The following is a 16,122-nucleotide window of genomic DNA, read 5'->3' as shown; positions in this document are numbered from 1 at the left end:
TGGTTTTATTAGATCATTGTGGGAAACTTTGCAAATCAATCAGCAGATCTTGTTTGTTTTCTATATAATTTTTACATGTTTGTAATGAAACATCGATTTATCAGGTTTTTAACCTGAAAAAAATTCTCCTGTCTGGTTATTTTATCCTTTAATTTCTCATTTGATATTACAGATATCAGTTTATATTGTGTGTTTCTTTCTATCGATCGATTTTCAATCAAAAAAATTTAATATATTTCATCTTTTCCTTTGACTCGACAGTTCAGCTGTGACGACAAAAACTCCTGCAGCAGCAGCACAAACCAATCGTGTAATAATGATAATAAAATAAATAATAATAATAATAATAATGAGGACTAGTCTGAGTTTTAGCCAATCAAAGCACTTTATTGCACTGTATAGTGTGACGGTGAGCCAATAGCAGGCTCTTATAAAAGTGTCATTTAATCTTTTTATCATGTGTACAAAACAAGTCACACACACTTGTACCGTACAAAATCAACACTATTTACATACAATATACACACACACATACACACACACCTAACACACACGCACCCAAACACACACACACACACACACACACACCATGCAGTCTCTCTCCCATCCAGCCCTGAACACACAGACGAGTCCTCTGGGTTTCTGATGGGACCTCCTTCTTATCGAACGTCCTCCACCTCTCTCTCTCCCTCTCTCTCACACACACACACACACACACACACACAGGGACTGAAACATGACCGCTACGCTGCTACCAACAAACCCAAACTGCTAAAATAGCCAAACAAGCGCTAGGTAACCTCTGATATGCATAAAGTTGTTTTTTTTTCCTTCTGATAAAAAGACAAACGATGATAAAAGTGAAACGAAGAAGAAGAAGAAGAAGAAGAAGGATGAGGTGAAACTTTATCAACAGGATGTAAACAAACGACGCACTGCTCATGAATGAATAAAGTTTTTCCCCATCACCTGCAGAGTCAGTGACAGTCTGACAGGTGTATTCATTCCCATAATTCACAGCTCAACAACAGGTGCTGATCTCTACAGCTGGTCTGGGGATAAACTGATTTCTTTAAAAACTTTAATATAGTTTCTTATTTATCTTAAATCTCATATATGATTCTCAGTTAGTGCACACAGGCTGGTAGCTGCTGTACCAAAGGCCCAGAGGACGTTCTTCACTGACGACTCCACGGAAACATGAAGAAGACTCGTTTTGTTTTGGTGAGAAAAAGACTGGGATGTTTCAGTGTCAGAAAAAATATAACAGTCCTTCCATATTCTTTACTTTTTTCTTTAATTTATCTGATCACATTCAGGTTTCAGAAGCTAAAATTCACGACTTTTTTTTTTTAAACATTATTTGAACAAATTTGAAAGAAAACCAAAAGAAAAGCGACGTGTTTGTGACTGAAGAAAATAAAAGGAATAATGAAGTTTAGTTGTAGTTCAGATCCAAAGTATCAACATGTGTTTTAGTTAAAGAGAAGAAACTCTGGTCTTTATATTAAATGACTCTATAAATCATTAGTTATTAAAACTGTAGTTTATAAACTAAAAAACAATCTGATAATAAACAAATCTGGAGCTGATGATGATGAAGATGATGAAGAGTCGCTACAGTGAAGAACGGCCTTATGGGTATTATTGCTACAATCAGAGCTTCTTTTTTTTTTTTCTCTCTCTCTGTAAACTTTCTCCAGATGTTTCTGCAGTTAACTCCACATCTGGACTCTGAGAGCGACTGCTTCTCTCGTCTCTGATTGGCTGCGTCAGAACGTGAAGCAGCTGCAGCGACGCTTCACTCCCCCCCCCCCCTTTGATTCTCGTCCGGGAGTCACATGACTGCGTCTCCCTTCAACTCCCTTTAAATACTAATAATATTCTGTCTCTCTCTTCTATATACACACAGTGCACTTTGCTTGATGAGACGCTTTGGATGTTTCAGGGACTGAATTTCACACAGAAACTGACTGATATGAAGGAGGAAGATTATTATTAATTATTGTTTTTGCTTTGAATTAATAAGATGTTTCACTTTTCATTGTGTTTTTTTTTTTTTTTTACGGGCTCAAATCAATAAAGTTTTAGCCTCAAAGTCTGTGGTTTAATATTTATAAACCTGTAAAAAGAAATTCTACATGAGGAATTAAAGTTTGTGAATGTGTAGAAAAGATTTGTTGACAGTGAAGTTACATTAAAACTTCAGCAGGTGGAAACAGAGGAAATAAAAATAATAATAATAATAAAATAATCCAAGATTCTGTGACTTGAAAATTTAAATTTAAAGGGATAAAACCAAAGTTTTTCATATTGTCAGGAGACTAGATAATAAATAAAAAAGTTTTCTTCACATCTGGATGAACGCCTGTTGAGTGCAGATGTTAAATAAACTGTATCAAGACATTTTATTTTGTCTTAATGAATAATATTCTGGAATAAAGATATAATATAAATCTGCCTATAAGATGTTATTGTAAATTGAAAAACTCCAACAGTTCATCGTCAATCCACTAATTTAGCTTGAAAATAAAAACTAAAATATATCGTCTTGTCTACAACTTGAATTCCTCTTTATTTATTTATTTTTTTTACAGGTTTGTTTTAACCACAAGTTTAAAAAATATTTTTCCTTCAGATGGTTCAGAACGAGTCAGATGATCACGAGCTTTTCAAAAACCAAACCAGATTTACAAGAAGCTGCTTCAAGACGGTTTTTGGAGGCACGAAGATCTTTAACTACAAACACAGACACTGAAAACAAATGTCCAGTTGTTGTTGTTTTTTTTTGTTGTTTTTTTTGAATGTTTTCAGGTCAGTTTCACTTCCTGGACCGGTCACATCTGGTTCCTGCGTTTTCTAGTCCCAATAAAATTGTTCTTATTTGTCTAAATGTTTAAAATCTGTTTGAAATCAGCGTCGAATTCACATTGAAACTAGATAAAATGTCCCTGTCACACATTAACACAGACAGATGGACACACACAGACAGAGACACACACACACACACACACACACACACACACACATTCTGCAGACACACACAGGGTGCGGGTGGAGAGAGCTGCATACAGGGGCTACTATACCTCATTGTGTTTTAGGTACCTCTCCATATAGATTATTATGTCTATGTACAATATTTATATTTTTACAATAATCTGGCTGCCCCTGTTCTAATTGAAATAATACCACGAATCTGGGAGTTTCCGATTGGACCAGTAAAACATGACGTCAGATACAGTCTCTACTGTTTTTCTCTCTCTTGACCTTGACCTCCTACGACCTCTGAAAAACGGCGGGCGGTGTGACGAGCGGAGCTGCCGCCCCGCACACAGTGTTCCCCTAAGGCTTTCTACAGTGACGAGCTCCTGGTAACGGTCACGAGATTGAGCGGGGGTGTAAAAATGGTCATACCACCACTGAGCAATCAATCAATCAGTCAAACAATCAATCAATCAGTCAGTCAATCAATCAATCAATGACTTTAAAAGAAAACGGACGACTTAAGACCACACACCATATGCAGGTTCAAAAATACAGTACATCTTGATTTTGGGAAATAAATGAACAACAACGGCGATATGCACGGCATACAAACGCATGCTCGCTCTCTCTCTCTTACACACACACACACACACACACACACGCACACGCACACGCACACACACACACACACTCAGGCTACATGTTGTAGGCCACGTAGATGGGGTCTAGCTGGTCTTGTAAGAAGCCGTCGCGGAGGTGCATGCGCTGTTTCTCGCCGCGCGAGTTGATGGGGATGACGCCGATGTCCGTCACCACGACCACGCCCACGATCAGGTAGTGCTCCTCCAGCACCGCCTTGGTCACCATGGGAACCAGGTCCAGGGCCTCCTGCTCGGAGCCCTCCAGCTCCACCACCACCACCAGCAGGTTGGTCCAGGGGAAGACGGCACTGAGGGAGAGAGAGACACACGTTTGACTCGTCAGCTGTCCGAGGCCGCAGCAGGTCACCTGTCTGACCACCAGGGGGCGGCAACACTCCACAATGAGCTCAAACACACTCATCTCATGACTGAGGGTGTATCAGCTCAGCTCGACAGCTGCAAACATCTGGACACACCTGGATGTGAGTGTTGAGACTGAACCGGACACAAAGATTTGATGTCAAAGTAAAACCAGGAGCTCACAGAGGCTCATGAGCTCTCCGGAGGAACAGCCCCACGTGGGATCAGAGTCCTGGACACCTACCACTCCATGATGCTCTTGTGTGCACGTATGACCGACGTCTCGATGTCAATGGGGTGGTACCTCATCCCCCGCAGCTCCATGGCCTCCTCCAGAGCGCCGACCACGAACAGAGCGTCGTGTCTCTCTGTTCAGAAGAACACAGAACCACAGTTGTTGTTGTTGTTGTTGTTGTTGTTGTTGCCGGAGCAGAAGAGAGAACGAGCTGAGGGAATGTGAGAGAGATGAGAGAGAGAGAGAGAGGGGAAAACGAACCTCCGTTGGCGTCGGTGAGCTCGGTGCGGCGGAGGAAGCCCAGGTAACCCGTCCTGGCCCAGACCGTCTGAGTGTCCCCGAAACTGAGTCTGGAGTTGAAGTGGTCGGACTGGAGAACCTCCTCGCCGTAACCGCTGTAGTAACCGCTGCCGTTATGAGCGCTGTGCACCCAGATCTGCAGCAGGAAGACGAAGAGTTAAAACGTCTGAGTGAAAGACTCCACATGGATTTCATTTAGATCAACGTCAATCAAGAGAAAATGTTCATATAAACTGGAGGGAAATATAAATATAATGGAGACGGCAGCTCAATAAATGTATTTTTAGAGGCGAGGATGAAGGAAGCAGAGGAGGAGGAAACAACACGTTAAAGAATAAAAAAGAAAAGAGGGAAGGGAAGAGAGAAAGGAAGAAAGGCATAGGGAGAGAAGCAAAGGGAAATAAAAGAAAGAAAGGAAAGAAAATGCAACAAATAGCCACAAAAAGAAAAATACAAAGGGAAAAAAGAAAGATAAGGAACAATTTAAAAAGGGAAAAGAGAAAGTTCATGTCGACCTCTCCGAGGTGAGAGTCTCCCAGCGGTCCTTTGGTCTCTGGGTTGGCGATAATGATTCGAACTCCAGGCAGGATCTAAAAAAAAATAAAATAAGAAAAAGAAACCCATGTACATACATGTTAAAAAGAAAATCAGTCGCCATGGTTACGGCTTCATTCTGACTCACATCTTTGATTGCAGCATGAATACGACTCCAAAAATAAACGCAGCTGTTTACATTTAACAAATCACTTTAAATGAAAGCGTCAGCTCTCGGCTTCGTTTCTCCCAGGAGTCACAGTTTGTTAGTTTTAATAAGAGAAGTTAGGACCCCCCCCACCCCCCCGCTCACCCCCTCACCCCAGCCACGCCCACTGAGACTTGTCCACGCGCCACAGAGAAACACTGTGTTCAGGAAGCTCTGAAGAAAAGGACGGAGTGACTGCTCAACATGTTCTTCTCTTCCCTCCACCCACATACAGTGAGTCAAACTAAACAGCTCGCTGATCGATGACCGGCTCTGAAGCATGACGTCCTGTCTTTGTGTGTCGGTGTGGAGTGTGTGTGTGTGTGTGTGTGTGTGTGTGTGTGTGTGTGGGGTGGGGGGTAGAGGAGACAGGAGCGTCTCATCAGGCTCCAAGAAAAGACACTTTCATATTTCCCGTGTTCAGCTTCAAAGGCTCGAGCTTCCCTCATGTTCTCAGGCTCTTCCATGTGATTATTTCAGTTCATGTTCACCTCCCTTTGTTTGTCCCATCCCCACGGCGATTAGGCTCGACGAGCAGCGGGCTCTAACCCCCGGTTTGGAAAATATATTAAAAACCTTTTGTGCAAAAAGAGCATTTAATCTTTGTTTTATTAACCGTTCTCCAGCTCGATATCAAACAACATTCACCAGACTCAGAATTCATAATAAATGATCCACATCTGCCCCAAAATTTAACAGGTTCTCCCCTGGTCCATGACCCGGCCCTTTAACAAGTTCGCTGTAAAATCGGCTCAGTACCTTTTGTGCAATCCTGCCGACGAATAAACAGACACTGCAGTTCCTCTAATGGCCACTGGAGTCTGGCTCCAACAGTGAGTCAGTCCCCATAGACTCCCATGTTAAACTGTCCAACTTTACAGCAGAAATAAACATGTTTACATCCTGGTACAGAAACTAGCTAACGGTTTATATAACTCACCTGTTCACATTTTATTAAGGGCTAAAGTTATGTAGGATTGAGGGCGTGGCCTCTTTGAGTGACAGGTGGGGGAGCGTATGCGTGCACCGAAGTCTCAGCTCCACCTCTTTGTCCATTCTTTGGATTAGCTGGAAGTTAGGGGCGGAGTCAGACACTGCCAAGGTGGCAACGGCGGAGCAGCTCAAGTCCATCTTTATTCACTGTTTACCTCCTTGATGGAAGAAACAAAGGTGACAGAGGATTCTCAGGAGATGCAAACCCTCCGTCTGATGGTCACACTGGACCTCAAGTCATCAACAGCCGTCAACAGCTGACTCAGGTAACACATAAACAACTTCTCCATCTCAACAATTACAATCAGTCACGATGAATTCATGCGATTCACGGTGAACTGCTTTATATTTAGACGTTGAGCCGCGCCGTCATGACTCCCGCCGACCTCGCTGTGAAGAGGGGCAGTTAGTTGCTAAGAGATCGGTAATGAAACTGAAATAAGTGCTGCTCAGAGATCAGACGAGTACAATGCAATTTGCTCCTGGATTAAAGCGGCAGATGTGAGGAGAGGCAGAAGGAGCCGACGACTCGTCTCCTCTGCTGCAGAAGGAGACGGCTTCTAAAAAAGCTTTTAGGGACATTTCCTGGTTTCATCAGCTGCAGCTGGAGGAAGGAGGAAGGAGGAAGGAGGAAGGAGGAAGGAGGAAAGAGGAAGGAGGAAGGAGGAGTGAAGCACATGTCGGTGCTGGTGTAAACACCTGTTACCATTTTACACGTCAGGGTTTAATTCAGTTTCCTGTTTGTTGGTTCGACACTTCTCAAGGTCGTCTGTGTCGCATAAACGCTCACGACCAATGGCCGCCAATTCTCCCCCCTCCCTTCTCCCCCCTCCCCCCTCCCCCTCCCTTCTCCTCATGCGAGACTCAGAGACAGGAATAAGATCTGAACCTTTCAGGTCTGAGCAGCGTCTCTCTGGTAAATGTGCGGCGATGCCCACATGTCCACGGACTCCAACCTGCCCGTCTGATTTGACTCACTGACTGTGGGAGGAGAGCGGCAGAAATAGCTCCGGACTCTTCTGTTTGTACTGACGGCGGCTTCAGAAGCGGTTTCCTCGCTGTGAGCGGTGGCGTGTTGTGCGTCAGCGATTCCCACGTGGAGAAATGAAACTTCAAATTTCAAGTTCAGTGCTGTTCCAAGTTTGTTTTACTTTGAACTCCTCACGTTGACAAATGATCGACAGAGGAGTTTAATCATTGATCAGCAGTGCGTGCCCTGTGGGGGCGTGGTCAGCACACTGTGACATCACCGACGTGAGAGGTTACAGGTGCAGCCACAGAGATTTCAACACAACAGGAATTAAAAATCAACATAAGAAGAAAAAGCCGGAAGTGTTTTTAAACGTTTCATTTTTAAATTTAAACGTAAACTCAAAACGTTCTTCAGCTTGGCTTTTAATTAAATATGGTTTTTAGTCATTAGTTACTTTATTTTATTGTAATTATGTTGTAAATGTATTTTGTTCTTTTATTATAAATGTTCTTGTGTTTGTTTTGGTTTGCTAATGTTATTAAAGCTTTTTAAAACCTGTATGAAAAGAGCTACCGTATATAAGTTCAGATTAATTGATCGATTGATTGATATAAATGTGAGTGTAAATCCCGCTCACCTTGCCAGACTCCATTAGCGGCAGACTGTGAGGAGAACCTCTCTCCACTAACCGAACCCTGAAACACAGGAAACGCGTCGATGTGAGAAGTTTTTCCTGCGGTGAGGAGAAACAGGAAGTCTGGAGTGACAGGTGACAGGTGGCAGGTGACGGGTCAGAGTGACGTACCTGTCGTGGCGCAGCGCTCTCATGTCCACGTACACAGTCGTGGGGTCCGGTCCTGACGTGCCCTGCAGCCAATCACAACGCAGACACATATATATATATATTAGATTTACATAGATAGATTTCTATATTAGCTGCAGCTGCACAGGTTTCTGCAGAGATGAAGTTTATTTATTTAGTTTCAAAACAATTACAAACTAATGTGTCGCATGAAGAGTTTATAGCTGCTGCTGATTCTCCTGTCTCCTTTTACATGTGCAATGTAATTCAAACACGACTGACAATATCTTACAATCGGCTAAAAACATACAGATGTTCAGTCTAAAAAGAGACAAGAAGCTACAAATACTCAAACAAAAAGACGACTGGTTGATTTCTCGTCTGTAAAAATACCAGTGATTGAACAGTTTTGACTCTTGGAAGATGTAAATTCAAAGTATTTATGAGGCCGTGAAGCTTCAGGACGCAGCTACAGACGATTTAGCTCCAGAGCGACATGTCCGTCGGACCACAGCATCAACAGCCCGGCGGGTGTTTTATATTTCATTGTACCTGCAGGCAGATGGCCAGGTTGACTCTGCAGCCGAAGGCGGTGCTGACGGATCGCGGGTGAAGGCCGAGGTCTTTGAACAGTTTGGAGAAGGAGTGTGTGAGCGACATCCTGGGCCTCTCCTCCGCCACCACCACGCAGGCCCGAACCCGGGACAGATCCAGACCCCGAGCCTGTGACGACGCACAGGAAGGAAAATGTCATCGTGTCTGTCAGCGACGGGTCTCACGAGTAGAGGAATAAAAGTGTGTGAGTGTTTCGTGAAAAGAAGAAAAAAAAAAAGCCAGTAAGTAAAGAACCCGTCTACTTCTCGGCCTGAGCTTTCAGTTTCCATGGAGACTTAAAGACAGATAATCACTTAAATCAACCTCCAATCAGACGCTCCTGTAACTCCGGCGCTCAGACGAGGCCTCAGGGTGAAGAGGCAGAGTTTATTACAGAGGAGCGGAGTCACTTAGAGGCAGAGTCTGTGCCGAGGCCACCTGAACCTGATGCATTGTGGGAAAAGTGACAGGCTGGCTGCGAGACAAACGCTGGTCAGGAAACCAGAGTTCACTCGTGATCTGTCCAGGAAACTGAGCTTTGATGGGAGGACGTGACTGAAATATATATGATGATGTCATACAGTATATGTTAACTATATTATTATCACATATAAACTTCCTCTGAATATATAGATATAATTTAGTTTATATATATGTAATTTATAACAGAAAATCTGTATATGTAAATGTATTAAAAAATATCTATGATGTATTTTTATATTGTAAAACATGTTGCAACCAGGTATGTTAACGATATATATTTAATTTAAATATGCTTATATATGTTTTTCTTATTAATTTCTCATTAATTTTAAACATGAAAGGTCTCAGGTTTTTGGAGCCTAATGTTTATACTAACTATATAGTGAGGATATATATTTATATAACACAAACGTGTGTCAATATAGGTAATTATTCAAATTTATAATAGGTTTTATATATAATTTTTACATGTTTCCTGTGTCATTTTTGCACACTGTTGTGAATAAAATCTTCCTGTGAAATTTCCTGAAGCTGAAAAAGGTCTAAATATGAGAAAACCGAATGTCAGAGATGTGATTGGTCGCGTGGCTCGTGTCGGTGCCGTGCTGACCTTGAGCGCCTCGGTCTGCAGGCCCAGTCCTTTGGTGCACAGCTCCATGACGCTGTAGGAGCAGAAGGTGTCTCGCACCCTCAGCTGGCTGACGGCCAGCAGCCACAGCGCCGGGTTGGACTCCAGCTCCACCGGAGGGATCAGGATGGACTGGTGGCCCGAGTACACGCTGCAAAGAAATTCAAAACCACATACACATGAGAGCCGGAGGACGTATTACCTGGTTACACCCGCTCACAGGAGCGCCAGACGACAGATGAGTGCTGAGGAGCCGGTAATGTACTGTCACATTATCTAACCAAGGTGCTGTTTAATGATTACATGCAATAAAATGAACATTTATCCTTTATATAACTCGTCTTCCTTGAGAGATTCTCACACCGAAGGTGATTTGCAGCCTGTTTTATTTAGACAACGCACGGCAGCAGAAGCCGCTCTCGCCAAGTTCAGAATTTATGAGCGGGGAAATTTAAAAGAATCCAGACCTGAGATCTGGAGCCAGGATTTAAGATTTAAAGAGAGTGGAGCTTCAGAGCGTCACGGATAAACATCAGCGCGGTGAATCTGTGTTCCAGTTATTAAAGGAGGAAAAGACGACGTTCCGACATCAATCATGACGAGAGGAGAACACGAAGCGCAACCGCCTGCGATGTGAAGACGCAGCGTGATGATAGATGAGTGCGATCCGCTTCTCTCTGTTTCCAGTAGTCACTCTCTAAAGAACACGCACCACACGGCCAAAAGTATGTGGACGCCGCTGCTCTAACAGCCTCCAGTCTTTCCTTCAGAGCGAGGCGAGGGTGTCAGACGTGTGAGAGGCAGGGCGGACGGAAATATTATAAATTATTTTTAAAAAATACATGAATTATTCAGAGTACAAAATACAAAAATGGCTAAGCAATAAATATGAGAAAAAATTATTTATTTCCCCTTTTAAATTATATTATTATTTTACAATTTTTGCAACTCTTACAGGAGAAAATGGAGGCTACATGTGCATTTAAATATTTACATATTTTTATTTTATGTCTATAATTTAACTTCAGACAGAAGAAAAGAGTCTGCATGTGTCGGTGCAGCACCTCTTTAAGACTCACTACAGTACATGTGCAACGGTGTGCAAGTGGGCGGGGACGCGTTTAAAGGTTGCACCGACCTGCAGAGACACCAGAGGACGAAGCCGAGGCCGCAGTAGGGATCCAGACAGATGGCCACTTCCCTGGACGGGTACAGCTCACACTGCAGCTTCACCGACCGACAGAAGGCTCCAACGGCATTATGGGACATCTGGAAAGCGGGAACAAGGAGAGAGAGAGACGGAGACACGGAGACAGACAAGGAACAACTCAATTTTCTTCATTTAGGAATTGAAGGAAATTATTTTTGTCTTTTCACAATAAAACAAACTTTTACTTTTGTCTGGTTTGTAAACTGTTTGTAAAAGGCTTCAGGTTTCTGTTCCTAACTGTCGTGAACATGTATCTCTGGGGGAAGCTGCCGCCGCCGCCGCCGCTCTGACTCTGATGTTTACTACATATAAAGCTTCCTGTACGTTCTACACTGCGTTCTGTTTGTTGCAGCGCTGACGGCTGAAATTTCCCCTGAGGAGCGAGAGAGTGACGAATGCATGAAATAAGGAGGGAAGCGGGTCCGGGCGGCGGGACGAGAGGCTGTAAGCGGTTTGGGGCGGAGAGACGAGGATTAACGCTGAGCTGACCTGAACTCCCGCCAACATGCCGGTCGTCGACACGCTGAAGTCCAGATAGGCCAGACCGTCAGGGTTGGTGGGCTTATAGAGAGCTGGAGGCTTCTTCTTTGGCAGGTCATCTGCAGCACACACACACACACACACACACACACACACACACAGACACAGTTTTATCACACTCAAGAGGACAGTCTGTTCAGTTACATTCATTTCAGAAACACTGACCTCAGACTGAACCCACAATATTACTACAGCAGTCAGAGAAATAAATTTTAGATGTCCCGGTGTGGTCGACGTTTTCTTACACATTAAATATAAAATATCTCCTTTAAAATGTTCTGAAACACTGGTGGATGATTCCTGAGTTCAAATCCACATTTTTCTTTCTTGATAAAATGTAAAACAAAAATAAAGTTTTTGTGTGATTGATTATTTCTTGCATAAATAAGGAAGTAAGTATAAAATTAGACATTACTGGAGGGATGCAACATATGCAAAATGTTTAAAGGTGCAGCACAAATACTCTCTCTCTCTCTGCTAAGGTTGTAAATGTGCTTCAGTTGAGTGTTTGTGGTAAAAAGGTGAAGTCAGGTTGGGAGTTGGGGGGTTTGGCATGCTGTTGTCATGGTGATGGTCAGAGTTCGAGAGGCTGCAGTACCAGTGTCCAGGACAGGAGGCCAGTTCCTGATGTCCACGGTGGCCATGGCCTCCTTGGAGCGCAGCAGCTTACAGATGACGGCCGTGGTCATCACGCAGGCCGAGTGGCTGACCTGGAGAGAGGAGGAGGAGGAGGAGGAGGAAGAAGAGTTTAATATGATCATTTAATTTAAAGCTTCTTTGCCCTGTTTGTTCTTTTTCCAGCAGGTCAGAGGTCAGCTTCACTGCAGCAGCTGTGTCGAGTACAACACCAGCATTTCTCAACATAAAGATGGGCGATAAGAACCGGAGGACACGGTTTGATAAAGATCACGTTCTGTCCTAAAAGCTGCTGAAGCTCAGGGTCCAGTTTGTGAACTGATGTGAATGCAATGTGTCGCTGAGGAACCTCTGACCTCGACGATCATCTTGACGGTCGGTAGGGTGGTGGAGATGTTCTGAGGGTGAGGGGGCCGCACCGTGATGGGGACGCAGCCGGCGTACAGGCAGCCGTAGAAGGCCGCGATCAGGTCTATACCTGCAGGAGACACACACACACACACACACACACACACGGGGTGAGAGGTGTGCCTCCAGATGTGCTTCTGTAAATGAGACTGTGCCTCATCATCATCATCCTCATCGTCACTGACCTGGTGGGTAGACCAGAGCGACGTGGTCTCCCTCCTGCAGACCTCCTCGCTCCATCAGCAGAGCAGCCACTCGCTCCGCCCTCTTGTGCAGCTGCAGGCAGGTGAGAGAGCTGGACACCGCCCCCTGGGGGAGGGGAGGGAGGAGAGGAGAGGGGAGGGGAGGAGAGAAGGGTGTTAAAGGTTCTTTATATCAAATAAAATAAAATAAAATAAAAGACATTTCGCCGTCAAACACACAGTTAAACTCTTTCACAACAGTTTGAAATCTCATTTAGCTCAGATCCTGTGCACTGGTTCTTGAGCTGTATCTTATTTATTATTATTATTATTCAGATGTTTTACTCTCTATTCCCTTATTTAATAATTAAAAGTTTTTAGTTCTCTTTGGTTCTAATGTTTTAAATTCTCTTAAACTGATAATCTGTGGAATTTCTTGTTAAAATTCAACACATTTTATGCGTTTTATTCTGAAAGTTTTTATTCACAGGAACATGCGACGGCAGCAGAGGAGGTGTGTGTGTGTGTGTGTGTGTGTGTGTGTGTGTGTGTGTGTGGTTACCCGGGAGCTGAGCAGGGTGTAGAGGACGTGGTCTGGTGTGGTCTGAGCTCTCCACTGCAGAACCTCAGACAGGAACAGGAACTGAAAAACACATTATTATTATTATTTTTTTTTTTATTACAAAGTTGATTTCTGAACCGCAGACTTCCTGTCTCCTCTCCGTAGCTACACACACTTCCTGTTTCCAGGTTCAGGATCCAAACTGAACCTTTCTGATCTGAACTGACTGCGGGTTGTAAACCTGCGCTTTTCTCCCAGAATTCCCTCTAACATCAGCACATCATGTGAAACTGCAAACCAGGCATGAGACATAAAACTCCAGTTCAGTCAATACTGGAGCTGCTGCTGCTGCTGCTGCTGCTGCTGCTGCTGCACAGGAAGTGAGAATCAATCTTTAGTTTTTACCATCAGTTTCATTAAAGTGATTTTAATCGATATCACAGGTGAGAAACAACCTGCTGACGCCACAAACTGACTGGAGAATAAAATGTGTGAGCAGTTTCGCTGATGCAGTTTCCTCTCCGCTGATTGGCCGGTTTCGGAGAGTCCATCAGCTGATTATTATGATCCTAAATCAATCGCGGCTTCACATCGAGATGGCCGGGCTGCGTTGTTTCTCCAAAATGTCAACTTTTAAAAATCAGTCGTTGAGGAAACAGTGTTGACCTTCACTTCACTCACTGCTGAAATATTCATGAAAACAAGACATCAAACATCTGGAGGCAGAGGAGGGAGACACTCCGACCCACAGTCAAAACATCTGTGTGTGTGTGTGTGTGTGTGTGTGTCTCTCTCTCACCTGGTCGTTGTCGTCGGTTTGTCCCAGATCTCTGCCGCTGGCCTGAGCGATCCTCTTCCCTGACACCAGATTCCCCACCATCACAGAGGCAGGTCCGATCTCTGCAGAGCGCACACACACACACACACACACACACACACACACACACACACAGAGTATTGAGCTACAGACCAAAGCCCGTTTCCAGGACGACCCGGGGGACAAACACAGGACCCGCCCCCCCCCGCCATGAATAATTAATAAAGTAGAGCATAGTGGATGAATCCAAGAAACGGTAATGGAGTGAGGTTTAATTGTGTCCACGGCCGCCGAGGACGACATCCATCTTCACCTGACAGAGCGATGGCTCGCTCGTGCAGCAGATATTTTAAAGCAGCTGCAGGAACCTTAATCCGAAGTCTTTCGATGTCCAGGTGATGAATATGTGAAGGAGCCGGAGCTTTACGTGTGGTGTTTTTCTGTGTTTACGTTACGGACGCTCTCTCTGTTTGCTCTGTGCTTGTTCGTGTCCTTCCTCTCGTCGCTCGCTCGACACACACAACACACACACAGACACACTTGAACAGTTTGTTCTTATTGTGTCTTTTGAGTTTCCTCGACCTGAAAAGCGGGAAAACCAAGCTGTGATCCACCTGCAGAGGAGCTTCCACACTGAAAACAGATGAACCTCCAGCACAGCACCGACACCTTTGTCAAGCCGTTTCAGACTCCTGCCGCTCTCCTTCTAATGTGACACTCGTTGAGCTCTTAAAAGCTGCGGATCTGAAGGAGTCATCATTTTTTAAAATAAGACGCTTCACTAACGCTGCTGACGACTCTTCTTCTTTCTTCTTCTTTTCTTCTTTGCTTCTTCTTCTTCTTCGTTACTGGCGTCAACTCACTTATTTCTGAAGCTTCTTTTAACCACAGAAAGTTTTTCACCACAGAAGAAGTAACACCCTGAGTCTTTCGGGTCCGGGGTCCTGAGCTCGTGTGGTAATGGAACAGCGCGGTGTCGGCCATGTTTCAGCATCCTCTGTCGTTTTTATTTTTTTTTCCTCTCTTGAATTTCCTGCGTCGAGGCGAAGGAGGTTTTTGAAAACTGATGGAAATGGTTTGTCAGGGTTACACTCGAGGCAGATTCAACTGCTGCTTTTCACACAATGACTCATCTGTTGCAGTTAAATATAAAACCTCTCTCCTCTCTCTTCCTCTCTCTCTCTCTCTCCTTCTTCCATGATGGAGGAAGGATTTCTCCACTCAGGTCTAATTTATGTATTTTTTGGGCGGGAAAGAGCCGTCGGGGGCCATTGATCTAAATTCTGATGTTCACAGAGCAGCAGTGACTGTCGTCGTCGTGTTTAAAGCTGCAGCTAACTGTTTGTTTTATTATCCATTAATCAGCTGATTATCTTTGAGTTTTGTAACATGTTAAAAAAAACGTCACTGTCCCGTTCTGACAAAGTGAAGAAGTGAATCCTGGATGGACGGATCGACGAGTCGTTGCAGCTCGGATCTAAACCGACAGACGAGGACTGTTGAGGTAAAGAGACCTGACCTGACGTCTGATGCGTGTCCGTCCCCTGCAGGATAGCGCGTGTTCTCCGTGACGGTGCTGAGGACGAGAGGATCGTGGTCGTGGGCCGAGCAGCGGCCCGACTCCACGGAGGAGGACAGCTTCCAGTGGATGAGCCGGTCCTGTCAGGTGGGAGGAGCCTAAAGATGATCGATGATGATGATGATGATGATGATGATGGTCAAACACTAAATCATATATTAGAGTCAGCCTTTTTACATGAAGTAAGACACCAGACTGTCGCTCCCTCTCCCCTCTCGAGGCCATGACAGTATCCCACGGCGTGGGCGTGTTTCTTGCCTCGCCCTGGGTCCCGGCCAACACGCTGCCCAAGACTCCTCTGGGCGGGATCCACCTGTCCGAGATCAAGCAGCTGGTATCCTGGAGGGGGGCTGCACCCCTGCAACGTCCTCATGTGCCCCCACACCTGCGTCACCAACCTGCCCAAAAAACCACGGCAGAAACAGCCAGGTGAGACACGCAGTCGCTGGGTT

The 16,122-nt window shown here is 44.6% G+C and overlaps 1 protein-coding gene across 1 annotated transcript in view; it reads right to left on the bottom strand.

The window, feature by feature from the left end:
• Nucleotides 1–3,665: 3,665 nt before the first annotated feature.
• The window catches only part of LOC111238306 (disco-interacting protein 2 homolog C-like), a 44,776-nt gene continuing 32,319 nt past the window's right edge, over nt 3,666–16,122 (bottom strand). Inside the window, exons 26-40 of the mRNA XM_022767741.1 lie at nt 14,074–14,174; nt 13,275–13,355; nt 12,716–12,839; nt 12,479–12,600; nt 12,085–12,196; nt 11,436–11,545; nt 10,875–11,005; nt 9,719–9,887; nt 8,584–8,754; nt 8,035–8,096; nt 7,867–7,924; nt 5,037–5,111; nt 4,483–4,657; nt 4,231–4,354; nt 3,666–3,934 (exon numbers count right to left, since the gene is read on the bottom strand). Of these exons, the coding sequence (XP_022623462.1) occupies nt 3,682–3,934; nt 4,231–4,354; nt 4,483–4,657; nt 5,037–5,111; nt 7,867–7,924; nt 8,035–8,096; nt 8,584–8,754; nt 9,719–9,887; nt 10,875–11,005; nt 11,436–11,545; nt 12,085–12,196; nt 12,479–12,600; nt 12,716–12,839; nt 13,275–13,355; nt 14,074–14,174 (1,868 nt within the window). The 3' untranslated portion in view covers nt 3,666–3,681. The remainder of the gene's footprint in view (nt 3,935–4,230; nt 4,355–4,482; nt 4,658–5,036; nt 5,112–7,866; nt 7,925–8,034; nt 8,097–8,583; nt 8,755–9,718; nt 9,888–10,874; nt 11,006–11,435; nt 11,546–12,084; nt 12,197–12,478; nt 12,601–12,715; nt 12,840–13,274; nt 13,356–14,073; nt 14,175–16,122) is intronic.

Source organism: Seriola dumerili, unplaced genomic scaffold (genome assembly GCF_002260705.1).
Source record: "Seriola dumerili isolate Sdu_G_001 unplaced genomic scaffold, Sdu_1.0 BDQW01001298.1, whole genome shotgun sequence".
NCBI classification, from domain to species: domain Eukaryota; kingdom Metazoa; phylum Chordata; class Actinopteri; order Carangiformes; family Carangidae; genus Seriola; species Seriola dumerili.
The sequence above is the reverse complement of the archived record's forward strand: the minus strand, read 5'-3'. Positions and strand labels throughout refer to the sequence as shown.